Raw genomic sequence first — 19,666 nt, 5'->3', positions numbered from 1 at the left:
TGGTGCTTCCTAAAGCTAGATGTGAGGGTCTACTCCTTCTATCCCATGGCAGGGGCTTCTTGTGGCATAGTGGGTAAGGATACACCTTACTGCCTGCCATGTCTATCTATGGCTATCCATAGCAGTGACCCCCACCATAGCAGGTGACCATCTATCATACAGTGACCTATCCATCCATACAGGTGACCCATGCTATCCATCAGTGACCATGCTATCCATGCAGTGACCATCCATGGCAGTGACCATGCTATCCATGGCAGGTGACCTTGCCATCCATAGCAGGTGACCCTTGCTATCCATAGCAGGTGACCCATGCCATCCATAGCAGGTGACCCATGCCATCCATACAGCCCACCATCCATAGCAGGTGACCCATCCATCCAACATGACCCATCCATCCATAGCAGTGACCCATCACCATAGCATGCCTCATCCATAGCAGGTGACCCATGCCATCCATAGCAGGTGACCCATGCCATCCATAGCAGGTGACCCATGCCATCCATAGCCAGCGATCCACTTGCTTTGTGATATGGCCGTACTTCACAGTTGAGGCCCCAGCCGGTGTAAGCCCTGGACTGATGGAGGTACAACTGAATGGCATTCACTAAGCCCTCCTGACTCTGTGTGCTGTGGCTCCTATGGCTACTGAATGTGAATGATGATGATGATGATGATGATGATGATGATGATGATGATGATGATGGCTGTCTCATACATATTCGGGGGAAATTAAAATGAAGTAATGTGAAAGACTGGCCAGTACTGATATATTATTTATATATTTATTTTATGTACATTGGTGTTTTGCCTGTATGTGAGGGTGTCAACCCCGTTGGAACAGTTACAGACAGTTGTGAGATACCATGTATGTGCTGGGAATTGGACTCAGGTCCTCTGGAAGAGCAGCCAGTGCTCTCAACCAATGAGCTATCTCTCCAGCAGCACTGATATATTAAATAATCCCAAGTGATAGCTTCCCACTATTCTATCATCAGATAAGATACATTTTAGCAGGAGGACAGTCATTCAAAATCTGAGTAACAGAAAAAAGGTTATCCAAATACGTTTTAGAATCCAAGAAACCCAGACACACAAATATGAAATGAGTTAATCCCTGAAGGTAAGTGCCCGGTGGTCCCCTCAAGGGGCTTGTAGGGATTTTCATCTCCATAAAGGGTTTCATCATTCTTTCTGGTTTGTTTGACTTATTATTCTTTTTTTTTTTAAGCAGAGTCTCATTCTGTAGCCAAGCGAGGTCTCCAATTTGCCATCCTCCTTCTTCAGCCCCTTAATACTACAATTACAGATGTGTGCCACCCCACCAGGGTACCATAGAGGATTTTAATGGCAGGAAGGTATTGGGGCTCAGTATTGTAATGAAAGAAACCCATGAGGTTGTAAAGGGGGTTCAAACTCTCATCACCTTCAGACCTTGCTGCCAGAGGACCCTGGCTTAGCTGGGGGCAGTTTCTCAACCTTGGCATCATGGTGTGCTAATCTGGACAACAGGGTCCAGGCAACTGCTCTGATGCACTGGTAGTAGTTGCTCTGGTTTCTACTCCAGGCCAGCAGCTCTGTGACACCAAAACCCATCTCCAAACACTGCTGAGTCTTCTCCGGGGAAGCCCTGCCCTGGCTCAGAACCACTACGTTAAACCAAGGACATAGACTTTGGGAGGAAAGATTTTTTAATGTGTATAAGAATATTCATTATATAACACATTAAACCATGGCTTCATCAAGTTAAGTATTTAATGAAAGAAGTTGAGTTTTGAAAAACCAAAATTTCAAAAGTATTTTCTAGTAATTCTTAGCTCATCAGCTTTTTAAAGTACATTGTGACCATGGCAGCCTTATTAGGGCTCAAAGTTTATTTTCTTTCCATTAAAGGCTACATTGAAAAAAGTATCACAGAATCTTCAGTTAAAATCAAAGAGAGTTACATCTTTTAAAACTCTTAGTTATTTATCACTTTAACTTGTTTTCAAAAACAGCATATGACCTCACCGTGTACATAAATATTAACTCACAGAGGATCAAAGACCGAAATGTAAAAGCAAAAACTATAAAATTCTTAGAAGAAAGTGTAGACATAAATCTTGGGGCTCTGGATTAGGCAATGGTTCCTTAGATATGACACAAAACAATGAGAAACAGAAAAAAAAAATAAATGCACTGGATGGACTTCACCAAAATTAAAAACATTTGTTCTTCAAAGGACACTGGCAGAGAGACAGAATGGGAGAAATGCTTTTAAATCACATATCTGATAAGAGTACAGCATTCAGCATGCATGAGTTTCTCTTAGGACTCAATAATAGAGCACACACACAAAAAAAATTAAACAACTTAAAAAATGGTCAAAGAAGCAGAATAGATATTTTTCAAAAAAACATCTAAAATTCCTGATGAGGGGGCTGAAGAGATGGCTCAGTCCGTAAAGTGCTTGCCACACAAGCCTGAGGACCTGGGTTTGATCCTTAGCATGCACATAAATCGGTGAGCACTTGCAATCCCAGCGCTTGGGAGGTGGAGACAGGACCCTGGGCCCTGGAGCTTGGGGCTAGACACCTAGCCTAACTGGAGAGCTCCAGATTAAATGGCAGACCCTGTTCCAAAAAGACGGGGTGCATATGCTTATGGGCAGCATTAGTTAGACTCGAGGGATTATTAATAACAAAAATAAAAAGAGGACTTGAGGCTGGGAGAGATGTGGGGGGAGGGGCACTAGGAGGAGTTAGAGGGAGGTAGTGGTGGGCTAAGGTGATCAACACACTTGTGTAAATGTGCCGGCCACCCAAAGAACCAAGCATTATTTAAAAAAGGAGGGGGGGAAGCAGACAAGGAAGACATGGACCTCTGGTCACCACATGCGCACGCACGAACATGTATACACATGTAAATCCCTACACTCAAAATAAAGAAATTAATGTTTTCATTATAAAACATTCCTGATAAGCTAGGTGTAGTAGCACATAACTTTAATCCCAGCCGAACCTGACAGGACAGAGAGTTTGAAGCCACTCTGGGCTACACAGTGAGACCCTGTCTCAAAAAAAGAAAAGCCAAGCCAAACCAAAAAGCTCTCTCAGAGATGTCCGCTGAACACATGAGAAGATCCTCAGCACCGCTAGCCATCAACAAAATGGCGCTCACCCTGCATGGGCACACTACAAGGCACAGATGATAACAAGTGTTGGCAGGAATGTGGTGAAACTGGACCTTGGCTGCTGGCAGGCATGGGGCAATACACGGACTCTTTGGAAAGCAGTCTGGAAGTTTCTAAAAAATCTACCCATAGAATTACCATATGACCCAGAAATTATACTTAGAAGTGGAAAAGAATTCAAACCATAGGTTAACCACAAAACTTGTACACAGATGCACGTAAAGCATGATTAATAATGGCCAAAAAACAAACATGCTAAGTTCCATCAACTGATGGATGGACATAAAATATGGTACATCTGTCAAACCATGAAAAGGAATAGAATACTACAACATGAGTGAAAACACGCTAAGTGAAAGAAACTAGATACAAAGGCCGTTATTGTGTGCTGTAATTTAGGTGGTGTAAGCACCAGTGTTTGCTTACTGAGCCAGGGTCTCCTGATATGGTCGGTGGAAATTAAAACCAGGTCTGGTTTGTGGGAGGTCTCAGCAAGACTGAAGCTGAGACAAGTTTATTGCAAGCAATCAGACTTTTTATCTTATCAGAAAGAGAACATAGTGGAGGTCGCCAGGATCAATACAATTGTAGTTGCCAGGATACAATGATGTTTGCAAGCTATACAGGGCACACAGATTAATTAACGTCTAAGACTAATTGTCCAGCCAAGCTTCTATATGCTTCTCTGACTTCTAGGGGACACAGAGACACACAGGTGGCCTGCATGCTCCACTGTCTGAGTGAGTGCCTCAGTGTCTCAGGAGTCACAATGCACACAGTGCCCTGGGTGCCACAGACTCTAACCTGAAAAACCTATGATGCATGCCTCTCAAGGCAGCTGGACCAGGCCAGCTCCGTAATTCCCTGCAATGTGATTTCCAAAATAGCCCAGTCTACAAAGACAAAAGGTACCTCAATTGTTGCTCCAGGGCTGGTGCTGCAGATTGAACTCTGTCCCCAACCCCCAAATCACACACGGAAGCCCCAACTCCCACCATGACTCTATCTGGAGATAGGGTCTGTGCGGACATGCCTAAGGATAGCTGAGGTCATGAGAATGGAGCCCTGACCCCACAGGATTAGTGTCCTTCCAACAAGAGGCTTCAGAGAGCTTGCTGTGTGCCCTTCCTCAGCCACCTGTCGAAAGGCGACATCATGAGAAGACAGCCGAACCCAAGCCAGGAAGGGGTCCTTCACAAGAAACCCCCAGACTCCAGACTCTAGCCCGGGGCTTTCCAAGCCTCCAGAACTTGGAAAAGATGGTTCTAGTGCGTAAGCCTTGCACTCTGCAGTACTGCATCACAACAGCCTGAGCTAAGGCAGCTGAGGAGAGTGGGGCTGAGCGGCAAGTCAAGAAGTTTCTTTCTGAGGTGATGAAAATGTTCTCAAATTGACTGTCATAGAGGCTGGACAACTGTAAATAGACTTTAAAAACCGAATTGTCTACTTTAAATGGATAAATTGGATGATGTGTGGCTTATATCCAAAAAAAAAAAAGCTGGGTTTTTTTTTTTTTTCCAATGTGAAAAATATTATCAAAATAGCCAAAGCAACAACTAACTCAAGCAGTCCTGGGATGCTGAGAAGGGAGGCGGTTGTCAGGCTAGGGCCAGCAGGGATGCTGAGACTGACGAGATCAGAGTCAGCTCGACCAGAAATGCTGCCGTATCCTACAGCGTAACATGCTGTGGGACAGAGATGGACCATGAAGGAGGCAGTGGAGAGGAAATACTGCTTTGGATCACCTGTCAGGTTTGCTTAGACCCAGGCTAGCCAACGTGGGGAAGAGCCCCCATCACTATCTTGGTGGCCAGGAGAACATGTCACGACCACTTATGTGTAGAATATATCTTTTATGACCTTTAAAAAAATGACTCAACAGACATCTACTGCGTGAACATTATTATGTGTCCAGGCAATGTGCAAGGATATAGTCATGATCCCACTGGGTGGAGCAAAAACATTAGAAGGCGAAGGGGGCGGAGCAGATAGTGAAGAGAAACCTCAAGCCCTCGTGGTCCTTCCCTGAATACCTCTACATCAACACCCTAAAGGGGTCACTCCACTGAACAGTGAAGAGCGATCTGTTACCAGGCTGCATATCACCTGCAGTGGTGGACTCCATGATGCCTGCAGGCAAGGGGAGCCATCTGTCCTCCGAGGACTCTGAGTCCCATTCCCCTCCCTGAAGTGTGTCTAAAGCAAGTCTACCACACAAGCACTCTGGCTTCCCCACAGTGCCCACCGTTTTGCCTTAGAAGGGAAAGTCCGTGTGGGCTTAAGGAATGGATTTATAGGCACTCTGATATCAGCTTAAAATGACAGCTGTGGGACCCTTGGGAGTAGTGCTGACGGCGGCATGTGGCTTTGGAGCCCTACATTGCCCAGCTCCAGCAAACTGAGGACATGGACAAATGTGGGTGGGCTGATTAAACCTGCTTATTTTAATGTGAACTCTTTTGATTTTAAAACATTGACATATAATCTAAACATTCGCAAAATAACTTCAGGACAATTAACACACACTTAAAGTGGCCTCAGCCGTGGGCTGCCAGGCTGTCGTGCCTGATCCAAATTTGCTCTCATGCTGCCATCCCATACAGAGGAGGTCAGGACAGCTCTTCGTGTCGTGTTCACCGTCCACTCCTGGCACTGGGCTATGGAAAGAGGTACACCCGTGGGTTTTTAATTAAAAATGTAAGCTGGGCATGGTGGTACACGCCTTTAATGTCAGCACTTGGGAGGCAGAGGCAGGCAGCTGTCTGTGAGTTTGAGGCCAGCCTGATCTTCATAACTAGGACTATATAGTGAGACCTTGTCTCCAACAAACAAACAAACAAACAAACAAACAACACAAACTAAAAAACAAAGAATTTTTTTAAATTACGGAAGCACAAAGTTTAATATATTCTTGGAAATAATCATAGAGGGGAAACTAACCACATTTCCTATGGTACTCTACTTTTAAAAAATTATTTATTTTTAAGACAAAGTCTTAAATTTATTATATAGCCCAGGTTGGCCTCAAACTAGCAATCTTCCTTCATCAGCCACCCAAGTTCCTGGGATAACAGGTGTGGGCCACAACATGGAACTTATTTCCGGCCCTTTAAACATCAACTTCCTGTTACATACTAGACTCAGATGTCCAGCGTCTTAGCTTGACCTTCATACCGCATGCTGGAGTCCAGTCATCCAAAGGACAGCAGAAGTCCACAGATCCTTACCTGGGGCCCACAGCCTGCAAACAGGCATCTACAAGCCTGAGGATGAACTTTCTGCAGCTGTCCTGGCTATACTGGTGAGGGCTGTGTTAGGAACCACCCAGGCTAGACCACTACGGGCTTAAGATGTGAACATGCACACAGCTGTCCAGGCACACAATGTGCTGTAACAAAGGACTGTAGACTCCTGAAAACTCTGTGAGGAAATCTAAAAAGATCCTCTGCACTAATGATTTCGGGCTTAAAAGCTACAGGGCAGGCAGCCCACGTTTGCATACAAATGACACTGTTTATAAGGAGTGTGCTCAAGCATCTGCAGACGCTCTGGCAATGGATGGTTAGCCATGCACAGAATGGTCCTTAACCTGATTCTCCATGGTAGCAAAAACAAACTATTATATTACTTTTGCCAAAGAAATTAGTTATGTCTAAAAAAAAAAGTATGTGTGTGTGTAGGGGGTGTAACACAGCATGCTTCTGTTGGTCTGGGCACTGTTCTTTTTAACTAAGCCCCACAACCCCCCAAATTAAAGGATGAAGCAAGGGGTACAGACAGCCTCCAGGATGGGTGCTGGGGAATACTGAGAGCCGGGAGGGGACTTCACTGAGGTCCCATGCTGGACAGCCAGGCCTCCCTTGACAAACAGACCATTCTTCCTCACATACCCTGGGCCTACCTCCTGGAAGCCAGGTGGGCCCAGAGGAAAACCAGACCAGAAGCCAGGCTCTATCTACGTCTACTTCCATCAAACGCTGGGTGGTGTGATGATGTTGGCTCTCAGTCTCAGAAGGCTTAGAGTTTAGATGTTTAACAAATCAAACATTCAGGTGCAATGAACATTTGTTAGGTCTAAACTGTATGCCAGGCAATAGTCAGGTTCTTTTGTTCTTTTTGTATGTGTGCACATATGTGTTGCTGTATGAATTGTGCGCATGTGTGTAAGAGGCCGGAGGCCGATGCGGGCATGTCTTCCTCAGTCACTTCACCTTACTTTTCCAGACGTGGCTTCTCGTTGAACTTAGAGCTCATCTGGTCAGCTAGCCTAGCTGCCAGCAAGCCCCAGGACCCACCTATACCTGCTCCCCACTCCCCAGTACCAGTATTACAAACATCCATGGTCAGACATGTGGGTGCTGGGGAACCGAACTCGGGTCCTCAGACTTGCACAGGATGCACTTTATCTGCTGAGGCCGTCTTGCTAGCACACAAGGTCCTTTTGATATAATCATACTTATATCTACATATACATGTGCATATGTTTGTGCATATCTTCGTTAAACAAGAAATAAAACCAAAACCTTGTCATACAGAGCAGAAGACAGGCCTGCACATGAAGACATCTATGGCCCAACGGAATACAGAGGTTTGGATTTTTGGGTTTGGACTTGAGTGTTTCAATAATTGTCAATGCTTTAAAAACCAAATTTCCTGCGTCTCTCAAAATTTTACCTGGCATGACAATACTGAACCACCATGCTCATGGGGGCACCAATTGGCAGAGCCAAAAGCGGGTGTCCTTTAGTCAAACTCCCACTTACCCCTAGTCCCTACCGTTCCCTGTTGCTTCTGACATGGATGCCAAAGCCAGTTACTCCAAGGAATTGTTTTGGGTGTTGCTTTTCTTCCTCAAAGTTTGTGGCACATGGAATTTCTTTTTTCTGTACAGTGCATCTCTTTATACACTGTGGATTTCGTTGTATACAAGTCTTTTCAAAGGTGGGGAAAATAAAAGATGAGCCGTGGCGGCCGCAGACTTCTTTCTTTCATCTGCACCCCCACCTGATGCTGTGGGAACCTGGTTTGCTGCCTGAGAGGTAGAAAGTGCTCAGGGGGATGAGGAGAGATGGAGGGGTTGGCTCCAGGCTTTAGCCACAGAGTTATCTTCCCCTTTTAAGGGTGGTATGAGTCAAGGAAGATAAGATCGTAAGATCTGTTCAGCGTGGGCAGTGGGGATGTAGGTATTGCTCTGCATTCTCCCGCTGCCATTCAATGTGTCAAAACAGAAAACCTGCGCCCTGTTTCCTGTGGAGGAGGTGCCATGCTGGGGCACCGAGGCTCCAGGTGTTGAGGGGGGTTGTCGTCCTGCAGAATGGGAGGATTTTCGGTCTCAGGTGTGAAGGGCTCTGGCTCTAGAGGCAGAAAAGAGGGGCACCGGGAAGCTTGGGGAATGGAGAAGGGTGAGGAAGAGGTGTCAGGAGACAGGGTGGGGTGGGGACGCTGCAGCCTGGCCTGACGCTGCAGCTGGCCGGGCCCATCCCCGGTTCTGCACACACCGCTGGGCAGTGTTTCTAAGGATGAGAGCCTATTTTTAGAGAGAGATTTATTTCTTTCCATTCCAACTGTTTACTTCTGTCCTGGGCTTGCAATTCTGTCGGTTTGTGTTACAAGGGAGCACACAGCCCCATGGACCAAACCTGGCTGCTCCTGGGATGGCCAGGCGAGCCCTGGGCCCTACAGGACCTGATCTGGGCCATGGCAGGATGTACCGTTCTGCAGAGTCGGACCTGTAGGGAGCCCTGAGGTGTGATAGGAAGGCCCAGGCCCTCCCTATGACCCTGCTGCCGGCCCAGGGGTGTGACCTTCGGTGAGCTTTCCCCCCTCTCAAGTGCAGTCTCGTCATTGTTGATTTTTCATCTCTACAATGGTCATGAGACTCATGGGACTGGTATGACAGCTTGATCAAAGACAGTACCAACCAAATAGCACATGTCCAGGAAGATGCCGCATCAGGGTCTTTCTCCTGTATTTTGTATGCATATTGTAGTGGGTGTGTTTGTGTGTGTGTGTATTTGTGTGTGTGTGTATGTATGTATGTATGTACATGCATATGTGTCTGTGTATGTGCGCATAATGTATGTGAGCATGCATGTATGTGTATGTGTGTGCCTGTACAGGTGCATGCAATCATGTATGCATGTACACCCCTTGTTTTCATAACCTTTGACACATAAGCCTGGCAAGGACCTGCTGGATACAGTCCGCCCTTATAGCCGTAGGGTTCCCTCACATTACCCTAGCCCCAGTATAGAATGGCATTGACCCTGCCACCATGGGGCTCAATCACAGGGTCTTTGCAGAGATTCATGAGACAATTTCCATGAAATGCAGAACCCCTGGCATGCAAGAGCATGTCTATACAGAGTCATGTTACCTCGGGCCTTGCAGACAGCCTGCTTCTCAGCCTGTTTCCGTTAGCGTTTCTGTGGTGATACTCTGTCACAAATTCCCAACAGCTGACTTAAAAATCAACTCCGGCTCTAATTCCTTTATAAGGTTGGGATTAATCTACCTTCTCTCTGGTAAACAGCCTTTTAAAAATACTCAATTTCCCCTCAAAGTCTCATTAATAAGCAATATTAATAAATTATTTGTTGGCAGACTCTTCATTTTTCTTTATATATTTTCATTTTGTGTGTGTGCGCGCATGCGCGCAACATGCCCATGCTGGTACCCATGACTACCTGTTTCTGTGTATGTAGAAGCGAAGTATCTTATTTGTTGACACAGGGGCTCTCACTAAACTTGGAGCTCACTGATTGGTCAGACGGCTGGCCAATGAGCTCCAGGAATCCATCTCCGTTTCCCTAGCTTTACCCCTAAGCACTAGGAATTCAAGGGCAAGCCTCTTCTCCTGGCATTTTCATTTGGGCTCTGGGGGATCAAAATCAAGTCCTTGTGCCTCTGAGACACTGAGCTATCGTAACCTAACCCTCATCCCTCTAAGCCTCAGTTTCCCCATCTTGGAGCTAATGGAGCTGATGGAGCTAAATGCTGAACCCTCTCAAGGACTGGATGGTCCATGCACACCATGGGACCCGTCAACTGCGAAGGTCTGGGAATGGCCTAAGAGCCACCCACTGTGGCTGGCACACATGGCTTGCCTGGCTCGCCATTCCCGAGCTCCTTTCCCCCACTGCCCAGCACGAAGGCGATCTGAGCGAGGAGCTGGCTGGGCTTCAGCACGGCACCCACTCCACAGCACGGAGAGAAAGGGCGGGGCTCGGAGTCAGTCAACAGCAGACACTTTTAGAGCATGAGGCATTCCTTTCCCGAGGGAGCCCAAGGGCAGCAATCTCATGATAAGCTCGAGTTTTTCCAGAGTGAGAGACACTAAGTTTCGAGGCCCTTTTTTTTTTTTTTTTTTTTTTTTTTTTTTTTTTTAATGTGCACAAGTTTGGAATCCTCTATGGCCAAGCGCTTTTCAAGTGTTCTACTCGACTCTGTCACATGACACTGGGGCTTAACAGTTGCATAACCCCACACAGCACTCTCTGAAGTGTTTGTTGCCATCAGGTGCCAAGACAGCTAGGAGGGGCTCAGAAAATTACAAGTGGATAGACACCACCCACCCCGGGGCGGGGGGCTTCCGAGCCATCTGGACCAACTGTGTCTACGTCACTGAGAAGGGAACTGAGATCCAAACAGGAAAAAGGCCCAGGTCTGAGCCCAGGGCAGAGCAGACCGGACACCACCATGTCTCCACCTCCTTCCAGAAAGAAAGAAGATGATCTGCGGGTACAGCCTCTGGAACCACAAAGCCACGGCACATCTGTGGCCCCAACTCTTTTCCTCCCAAGTCCCATGAGGCCTTCAAAACGTGGCTAGGGTGTGAACTCTAGGACAATGTTCGGGCTCTGTCACTGGCCACGTGTGAGACATTGGACAAGTTACCTTGGCTCTCAGCGTCTTCCTGTGCGGAACCCGGATGACAAGAGCACCTGCCTCCCAGGATCAGGGTGAAGTTAAGTGAGCTCCGTCTTTCAAATACTTAGAACAGCATGTGCAAGCAGTAATTGCCGCATCAGCACCAGGACACAAAAATAAATGCAGGAGTGGGAGTCTGCCAAGGCGCAGTGCCCGGGCACTCAGGTCTCAGGGGCTGCTCTGGTTCTGACGGACACCTGCTCTAGGGACAGGTTCCTTTCCCTCTCTGGGCTCTGAGTCTGGTCTGTGAAAGGGGCATTGGGCACCTGTTGGGCGCCCCTCCTCCAGGCCTGCATACCTTCGGCCCCTCCCAGAGTCCCAGTTACAAAGCTGGGCCCAGGCCCAGTGAAACTGGAGCTGGAATGTTCTGTTCTGGGATGGAGGGAGCCCCATTTGCCTTTCAAAACTCAACTGTCTTGTAAATCAGGTAAGGGAGCCCATCTCAGTGAAGGGGCCCATTGTGTGGCTGGGACACTAACTCTACCACTCCATCATCTCCCTTCCTCTCTGGTTTCTCTTTTCTTCTCCCTGAACTGAGAGAGAGAAAGGAGCCTTTGAAAATAACGTCACTTTTTGAAACCACAGTAGCTGAGAAAGGCGAGTTTCAGGTGGCGGGTGTCTGCTTCAGGATCTATGCTTTTCTCCAGAGTGCCTGCAATCTGACTCCTGGCCCCCTAGTTCTCTGACCAGGCCAGCTGGGCAGCAATCTGAACCTCCTGTGTCCTCTCCCTCCCTCCTGTGGGTACCCACAGAGTGGCCTCTTCCCTGCCACCTTCCGGTAGAGCAGGCTGCCTGGTACAGAGGCCCTGGGAACTTCTGCTGAGGCCACACAGCCAGCTATTGGAGTAGGGGACTCTGTGGGAGTTCTTTGTTGGTTTGGGGGTGAAGCAGGGCCCCAGCCAGGGCCTCAGCACAGTCCTTGGAAACTGAAGTCTTGGCTCTGAGAGGCTCCACCCTCCCGGGGCTGACACAGGGTTCTGACCCCTGTCACCACCTGCCCTGTTTGCAGCCACAGCCTCAGCTGACCTCGTCCCCACACTGCAGCTCAGGGTGACGCCAAGAGAGCAAAGGGCCAGACACAGTGGGCAGGCAGGTGTCTGTGGGGGTGGGGTGGATGGTCGCACTGCTCCCGGGAGAGGTGCAGATTCCACTCCCTAGAGGGTATGTCTGTGGAGAGGGCAGCATCCTTAACTTCGGGAAAAGCATATGCCCGTGGGAGCTCCCAGGATGCAGGGCTCCCATAGAACCCCTTTTATCTCCTAACTGGCCGGCACTTCCAGGGTTAGCTCCCAAACCACTAAGCCTCATGGAATCACCTCCCTTTGAGAGGCTCCCCAGTTCACCTTGCTACCTTAACACCATTACGCATTCCCTTCCTTTTTCTAGTCACATCCAATTTTCCATAGAAACCACACTGAGATTCCTCCTCCCCAGAGAACCCTCACACAGGGAACCACACTCAACTGGAATTCTTCGCTTTTATTCTTGACTTAGAAAACCTGCGGCATGGTTCCAACCTCAACTGCTCTGTGGAACCTCCCACCAGGAAGAAGCAATCCCCGCCCTGAGTTCCATCTGTTCCTAGGATGTAATCTTTTCTGCCCACCTGACATACCTTGAGCTAACCAGAGGCAATATCTGTGCCAGGCTCCTGTGATGGCACCTAGCACCAAGTTAAGTGTGGGCAGGCACGTGGCTTGTATTTTCACTCTTAAAAGCAATTCCGTCTTGGACTTCTATGGAACAGTGATCTAGAACAGCTAGGAACTTCTATGGAACAGTGATCTAGAACAGCTAGGAACTTCTATGGAACGGTGATCTAGAACAGCTAGGGACTTCTATGGAACAGTGATCTAGAACAGTTAGGGACTTCTATGGAACAGTGATCTAGAAACAGCTAGGGATTCTATGGAAGAGTGATCTAGAACAGTTAGGGAATTCTATGGAACAGTGATCTAGAATAGTTAGAACAGAAAAGCTCAACCTTTCCTATGTTTCCTTTGCTGTTTCCTCTGAATGGAGGAGGCAGGGGAAGGAGGGCCCTAAGACTCTCCACCAAGGCCTTTTGCTAGTCAACTTGAGCAGCCCCACTAAGGAACCATCTCATGGTTGGGACAGTTGCAAACAGCAAGATGAGGACATACAACTCAGATGGATGTCGCTGTGGGTGGGGGCTGGGACCAGCCCTTCAACACACTAGGAAGAAGCCTAGTCTGCAGATGAAAAGGTGCCTGCCACTGAGCCCTGAAAGGGTCCAACCAACTCCATAATTTCATTGGTGGGACACCAAGGCCTGGAGGACAGACTGCAGCCAGCCCAAGATCACACGTGTCAAAGACAGGGCCCAGGTGGGAGGTGGGACTCTAACTCTGGCCTTGCCCACTGTGCCTCAGCAGCAATGGCCTGTGGGTTAGTAAAACACTATTGAAGCGATATTCTCCTGATGGGCCACTGTTAGGAGAGTTGAGCAATGCCTGGCTTTAAAGGGGCCTGGGGGTTCCATCTTTAATGCCTTCGCTCGTGCTGGGTACCTGGAATACAGTTCCAGGCTGGAAACCTGTCCAGGAGGCTGGTGGGAATGTCTCCCTTGACCCTGCTCACAGCTCCAGTGGGGCTTGCCAAACAAGACATCCCTGAGCATTGAAAGAACTTCCTAAATATGCCAAGTGTGAGATTCGCTTATGAAACTTAAAACACACGAGAGGGTTCTTGGTGTTCTCTATTGCTCAATGTATTTCAACCTGTTCTCCACTGTCCAGAGGCAGCAGGGTGTGAGGGCAGTACAATGGCCCTCTGAAGGCTGCTGCAGGGCTAAGCCAGGAGGCGGGGCCTTGCAGTGCCAGCCAGGAGGGGGGCCTTGCAGTGCCAGCCAGGAGGAGGGGCCTTGCAGTGCCAGCCAGGAGGCAGGGTCTTGCAGTGTCAGCCAGGAGGCGGGGCCTTGCAGTGCCAGCCAGGAGGCAGGGCCTTGCAGTGTCAGCCAGGAGGAGGGGCCTTGCAGTGTCAGCCAGGAGGAGGGGCTTGCAGTGCGCAGGAGGCGGGGCTTGCAGTGCAGCAGGAGGCGGGGCTTGCAGTGCAGCCAGGGGGGGTGCAGTGCAGCCAGGAGGAGGGGCCTTGCAGTGTTGCAGGAGGCGGGGCTTGCAGTGTAGGAGGCGGGGCTGCAGTGCAGCCAGGAGGCGGGGCTTGCAGTGCAGCCAGGAGGGGGCTTGCAGTGTAGCCAGGAGGCGGGGCTTGCAGTGTTAACCAGGAGGCGGGGCCTTGCAGTGCCAGCCAGGAGGAGGGGCCTTGCAGTGCCAGCCAGGAGGAGGGGCCTTGCAGTGTGAGCCAGGAGGAGGGGCCTTGCAGTGTTAGCCAGGAGGAGGGGCCTTGCAGTGTCAGCCAGGAGGCGGGGCCTTGCAGTGCCAGCCAGGAGGCGGGGCCTTGCAGTGTTAACCAGGAGGCGGGGCCTTGCAGTGTTAGCCAGGAGGCAGGGCCTTGCAGTGCCAGCCAGGAGGAGGGGCCTTGCAGTGTTAACCAGGAGGCGGGGCCTTGCAGTGCCAGCCAGGAGATGGACCTTGCAGTGCCAGCCAGGAGGCAAGGCCTTGCAGTGCTGGGGCAAGGCTCCCTAGAAGTCTGCATGTGCTCTAAATCAGGGGCCTCATGTGGTGCTGTCTCCCTCAGAGCCAAGACCCACAGGTCCAGGATTCAAGGCTGGGCCCTGGAGTGGTTACCCACACCATCACCTTTAGCAACTCATTAGCAACCGCTTTTGCATCTATCCCCTGGACCTTCCCACTCGCCTAGAAGTCTCCGTTCCGAAAGAGCAAAGGTTTTCCTTCACAGGAGGCACGAGGATTCCACCGAGCAGGAGGTTCACACTGCCACCTGGCCTCTGGTGGTCCTCATGGTTCAGCATCCGCCGGTGAGGAGGGGGTGACTGATCCTGACCACCACCAACTGTGAGTGCTGGTGGAAAGCACCAACAGTCTAGCCTGAGCATACTGCTGCCAACCCCAACCTCTCAGGCGTGAGGCTCGGGCTCAGCCCCTCAGGTCATGAACCACAGCCAGCAGCGGCGATAGTCGGAGGCAGAAGCGGTGCATGATGGGTGACGGAGGGAGGCTGTTCTAAATGCTGGCTACCCCCACCTGTCTGGTTAGAGAAACCAGGGCTACAGCCGTCCCGAGTATTCCCTCCTGCTTCCTGAACACGTGTGAGGACAGCAGAGCCCCCTGCCCCTCGCCTCCGGTCTCGTCACGTAGCAGGGGCTGGACTGACGTTTTGTGGTACTAGTTAAGTCTTAATTTCCCATCACAGTGTCCGAGTAAACATCACTGGAGATTTTTACCTTCCCTCCTGGAGAAGAGGAATTTTTCTGTCGTACAGAGTATCATGTTGGGCACAGTGGTGACATGCTGTTGTCTTCGTTTGCTAATAATTACCTCTGGTGTGAAGAGACACACACAGGAGCCACGTTAACCAAGAGGCGGAGCTTGTCCCGGGCAATTTTACCATCAACATGCCTGAGCCGTGGGCCGCCAGGCGTTTGGTAGGATGTTATTCTAGTTGTATCTGGGACGGTGTTTCTGGAGGAGATGAACATTTGCAGAGTCTGCAGACTGAGTCAGGCAGATGGCCTCTGTGACGTGGGAGGGCCGATCCCATCTGTCACAGGCCTAAATAGCCCCCGAGAAGCTGACCCTCCCCGGGAAGGGAGATTGCCTCCTACCTACCTGCCTCAACTGGACCACGGTTTTTGTTCTGTTATTTTGGACTAACAGCATGAGCTTGCCTAAGTCTTCAGCCTATGAGCATTTAGATCAGATCGGCAACATCAGCCCTCCTGGGCTCCAGCTTCCCAACTGCAGATCTCAGGACTCGTCAGTCTCCGAAATCGTATGAGCCAATTGCTTATAAATCTCTCAGTAGGATATACATTTACTCTGTCTCTCTCTCGCTCACACACACACATCTTATTGGTTCTATTTTTCTGGAGAATCATGAGTAATACAACATTTTAAAAATAGCCCTGCCAAGGCAACATCATTCCAATGCACTGTCATATAAGGAGAAAGGCTTTGGTTGCTTCGAGAAAGGCCCACCTGCCCCTCCCCCTGTGGACACCACACTGCCCCTTCAACAAGTTCCTGGGGCACGATGTGCCCCCAAGACCAGTGTTCCCCTTTCCTGCTACTCACATCAGGATCTAGTTCATCCAGCTCATTTTCCAGCGTCCTGAGCTCCTCCTCCGTGAGGGCCCCCAGGATTTCATCTTCATCCAGGTCTCGGTATTTCTCCAGCTCACGTCTGTAGGACATTGTGGAAGGGCGCGTCTTTGTCTTCTGAACCTGCCAGAAAGAGCCAAAACCCTTAAGATGGACCCCTGTCAGATTTTTCTCTCAAGCCACAGGTGGGATGTGTTTAATAGCGGCTAATTTGAATTCATCCTCTGTCCACTTCCCAACAAACGGCAAGTCCTGAAGGCATGAGGTTTAATGAACAGTATTTTATTTCTTTGATATGTATGTGTAATGTGTATGACCGCACCTGTGTGTGTGTGTGTGTGTGTGTGTGTGTGTGTGTGTGTGTGCGCGCATGTGCACACGTGACGGTCAGAGGATGACCTTGGATGTCAGCCCTTGCCCCCTCCACCTGTGAACCCCAGGCTAGCTGGCCTGCAAGCTTCCAGGGCTGCTCCTGCCTCTGCCATGCTCAGCTCTACAAGGGTTCTGAGGATCTTTAACTCAGGTCCTCCTCATGCTTGTGTGGAAAGTGCTTCACCCACTGAACATATGCCCAGTGCAGTTTAATAAGTTTCAGTTGGTTGTAATGAGCACTGCCAGTAACCGGAAGTAAATGGGTAGCTATCAATGGTTGGCGTACTTGACGACAAATCTATCCTTAGGTAGTTCAATTATTTCCTGGACGATCTTCCCAGTGTCCCAGTGGGAGCCATGAGCGCCAGCAATGGTCAGGATAGTCTTTTAAAGGGGGTGGAGGGTTATGTGAACATCTGCTGCATGCAGACACCTCACCTACCATATTTCAGTCAGTCCTGACAGAAGTCGTCCTACAGTAACGGCTTTGACACCACACAGAGCCACCCATTAATCACTACACATGGATTCTCCAATTTAACTTGCCCTTGAGTATTTAGTGTTATCCTCCTCTCATAGATAAGGACGTTGGGCTGAGAGAGGTTGAATGTCTTGTCTAACCCATACACCAGGAAGTGGTAGGTCCCCATTGTGAACTCAGGTCTTGGGGGGGCTCTAGCGCCTCTGTGGGAGAGGCTTTTTCATGGAATCACTGAATCCCATGAGGTCAAGAGAACCATGGACCAGACCCCTCATTATAGTCTCCAGGGATCGGCTTCAGAAGGAAGAAGTGACTTCTCCAGGGGAACAGTCTGTGTCCGCCACTTCCAGGCTGCTCTTCCTGTCAATGGCACCCCAACACTCCTAACACGACCTTTCATACCTGTGAACTCATTCCAGCTGGGGCTTTTAAGTGAGATCACTTCATCACTGAAGAAACTGAAAGATGGCCTTGACTCAGGGTCCCTGGCGGCTCTGGGAGTCCCTCCACGGTGCTGCATAGCCTCCCTCTGGTCTGAGGGGACAGCAAGGCCATGAACCCTGCTGTCCCTTAGCCTGACTAAAATAATAACATGACAAGCATGGCCTATCTGTCACCTCCCTGAGAAGTCCTGGCAACTCCTCATGAACCTGACCTTGTCATGGCGTCAGGACCGGGTCCATGCCTCTTTGAACAACTCCCATGAGACCCTCGTTCCTTACCCCCAGGGCCCAGTTTAATGGCAGAAAGCTTCTCACTAAAACTAGCCCAGGATGGTTTTCTACTTGTCTCTGGTTATCCCCAGGAGGCTCTGGGCTCTTCTCTTGGGGAATGCGAGTTGCTGCGGACCCCTGCCTGTGAGTTGCCCCCTTGTCCGAGGCCTCCCCACTACCCGACTCTCTCCATCCTTTCAGAAGCTGATGGGTAGGTAGATAAGAAAGCAGCTGAATGCCTTAAATGTGGCAGAGTGGAATCTAGTCCTGTGCACACAGCCAGTGTGATGAATCAACACACTGCCTTAAGCTTCCAGTGTTGAAGTTTTAATCCCCAGCACATCAGCCACCCAGGAACACACTACAGGTTAATATGAGCCCTCGTTTGAAAGTGGTCCTTACAGGGTTGCTGAGATATGAATAAGTTTAGACAAAGCCGTCCTGGAATCAGATGGGCTGCTACCAAATGTGACTGTTCTTCCTACAGAAAGGGGACATTCAGGCACAAGAATAGTGTCACCCACTGATGCGACAGAGAGGAGGGTGAGACTTTTACAAGGCAAGGCTTGCCAGCAAACCTGGGAAGCCAGAGGAGACACTCTGAGCTTGTTCTTCCTCAGAAGAACCACAGCAGCAGAGGCATGGTGGCTCCTGCCTTTAATTCAAGCACACAGGAGACAGAGGCAGGCAGATCTCTGAGTTCGAGGCCAGCCTGGTCTACAGAACTAAAACAGCTGACACGTTGATCTTGGCTTCCAACCTCTAGACATGCATTCACTTAAGCTGTTCATCTTCCTGGTTTGGGGTACCTTGTTCTAGCATCCCAGCACATCTGCATAATTGCCACCCCCTCTCCACAGCAGTTCTTTCTAAACTCCCGTCAAACAAACAAAAATCACCCATGGCTCATCTGTGAAATAAATGGAATTTTCCACAGCAGAGAAAAATGAAAACTGAGAGGAGACAACCAATCCACTTAAAGCCTGGGATTTGTTAATTAAGGACAATTGGAGTTCACTAACCACCAGAAAGGGCATCCACTTTGGAGAGCAGGGGCATGTTTCATTAATGTAAATCTGCATGCATGGGCACACCCACAGGGGAAGGCAGAGTGAGCGACAGCCACCTCCATCAGAAGGACGAGCTTCCCAAACACAGAACCCAAGAGCTGTCCTGTTCTCTGAGAAAGCCTCAGCTTCAGCTGAAGTCTTCCTTTGACCAGACCCCAAGAACGTCAAGGTCAGACCATAAATGCACCCCCGTACTCATTTCCTTTTGCTTTTGGGTGCCCTTGTACAACAGCCTAATTTGGCTCGTCCTAAGTGAAGCCAGGAAACATGAGGATCCATGGTCTCCATAACAGGGCCCAGAGGGACTCAAATGCTGGCTTCCAGGAGCTCACAAAGGATGTCCAGCATGTCCTCTGACCTAGCATCTCTGAGATGGGCTGCTTTTTTTTTTTTTTTTTTTTTTTTTTTTTTTTTTTTTTTTTTCGATATAGGGTTTCTCTGTGTAGACTTGGTGCCTGTCCTGGATCTCGCTCTGTAGCCCAGGCTGGCCTCGAACTCACAGAGATCGGCCTGGTTTTGCCTCCCAAGTGCTGGGATTAAAGGCATGCGCCATCACTACCTGGCTGAGATGGGCTTCAAAACACACATCTTTGGTGTTTGTTGTGCTCTAGATGTGGTTTGCTTTCCCGAAGGTTCTTGTGCCAGAGCGGATTCTGGAGGTTTTAAGACTGGCAGGTGTCCATGTTCCAGTGGATGGCCCCACACCCGGGGGATATGAGCAACACAAA

General features: G+C 49.5%; 1 protein-coding gene across 3 annotated transcripts in view; it reads right to left on the bottom strand.

Annotated features, from left to right (window-relative positions):
* Tmod1 (tropomodulin 1) overlaps nt 1-19,666 on the bottom strand; it is a 75,768-nt gene that overhangs the window by 37,223 nt on the left and 18,879 nt on the right. For 2 of the 3 annotated variants that reach the window (XM_028882797.2, XM_037202589.1), the window contains one exon: nt 16,276-16,425. In XM_028882797.2, coding sequence (XP_028738630.1) covers nt 16,276-16,395 — 120 coding nt within the window. In that variant the 5' untranslated portion in view covers nt 16,396-16,425. Of the gene's footprint in view, nt 1-16,275; nt 16,426-19,666 lie in introns of those variants that run through there. The other variant, XM_028882798.2, reaches the window with a different exon arrangement.

Source organism: Peromyscus leucopus, chromosome 2, assembly GCF_004664715.2.
Source record: "Peromyscus leucopus breed LL Stock chromosome 2, UCI_PerLeu_2.1, whole genome shotgun sequence".
Lineage (NCBI taxonomy): Eukaryota > Metazoa > Chordata > Mammalia > Rodentia > Cricetidae > Peromyscus > Peromyscus leucopus.
This window is presented reverse-complemented; position numbering and strand designations above follow the sequence as displayed.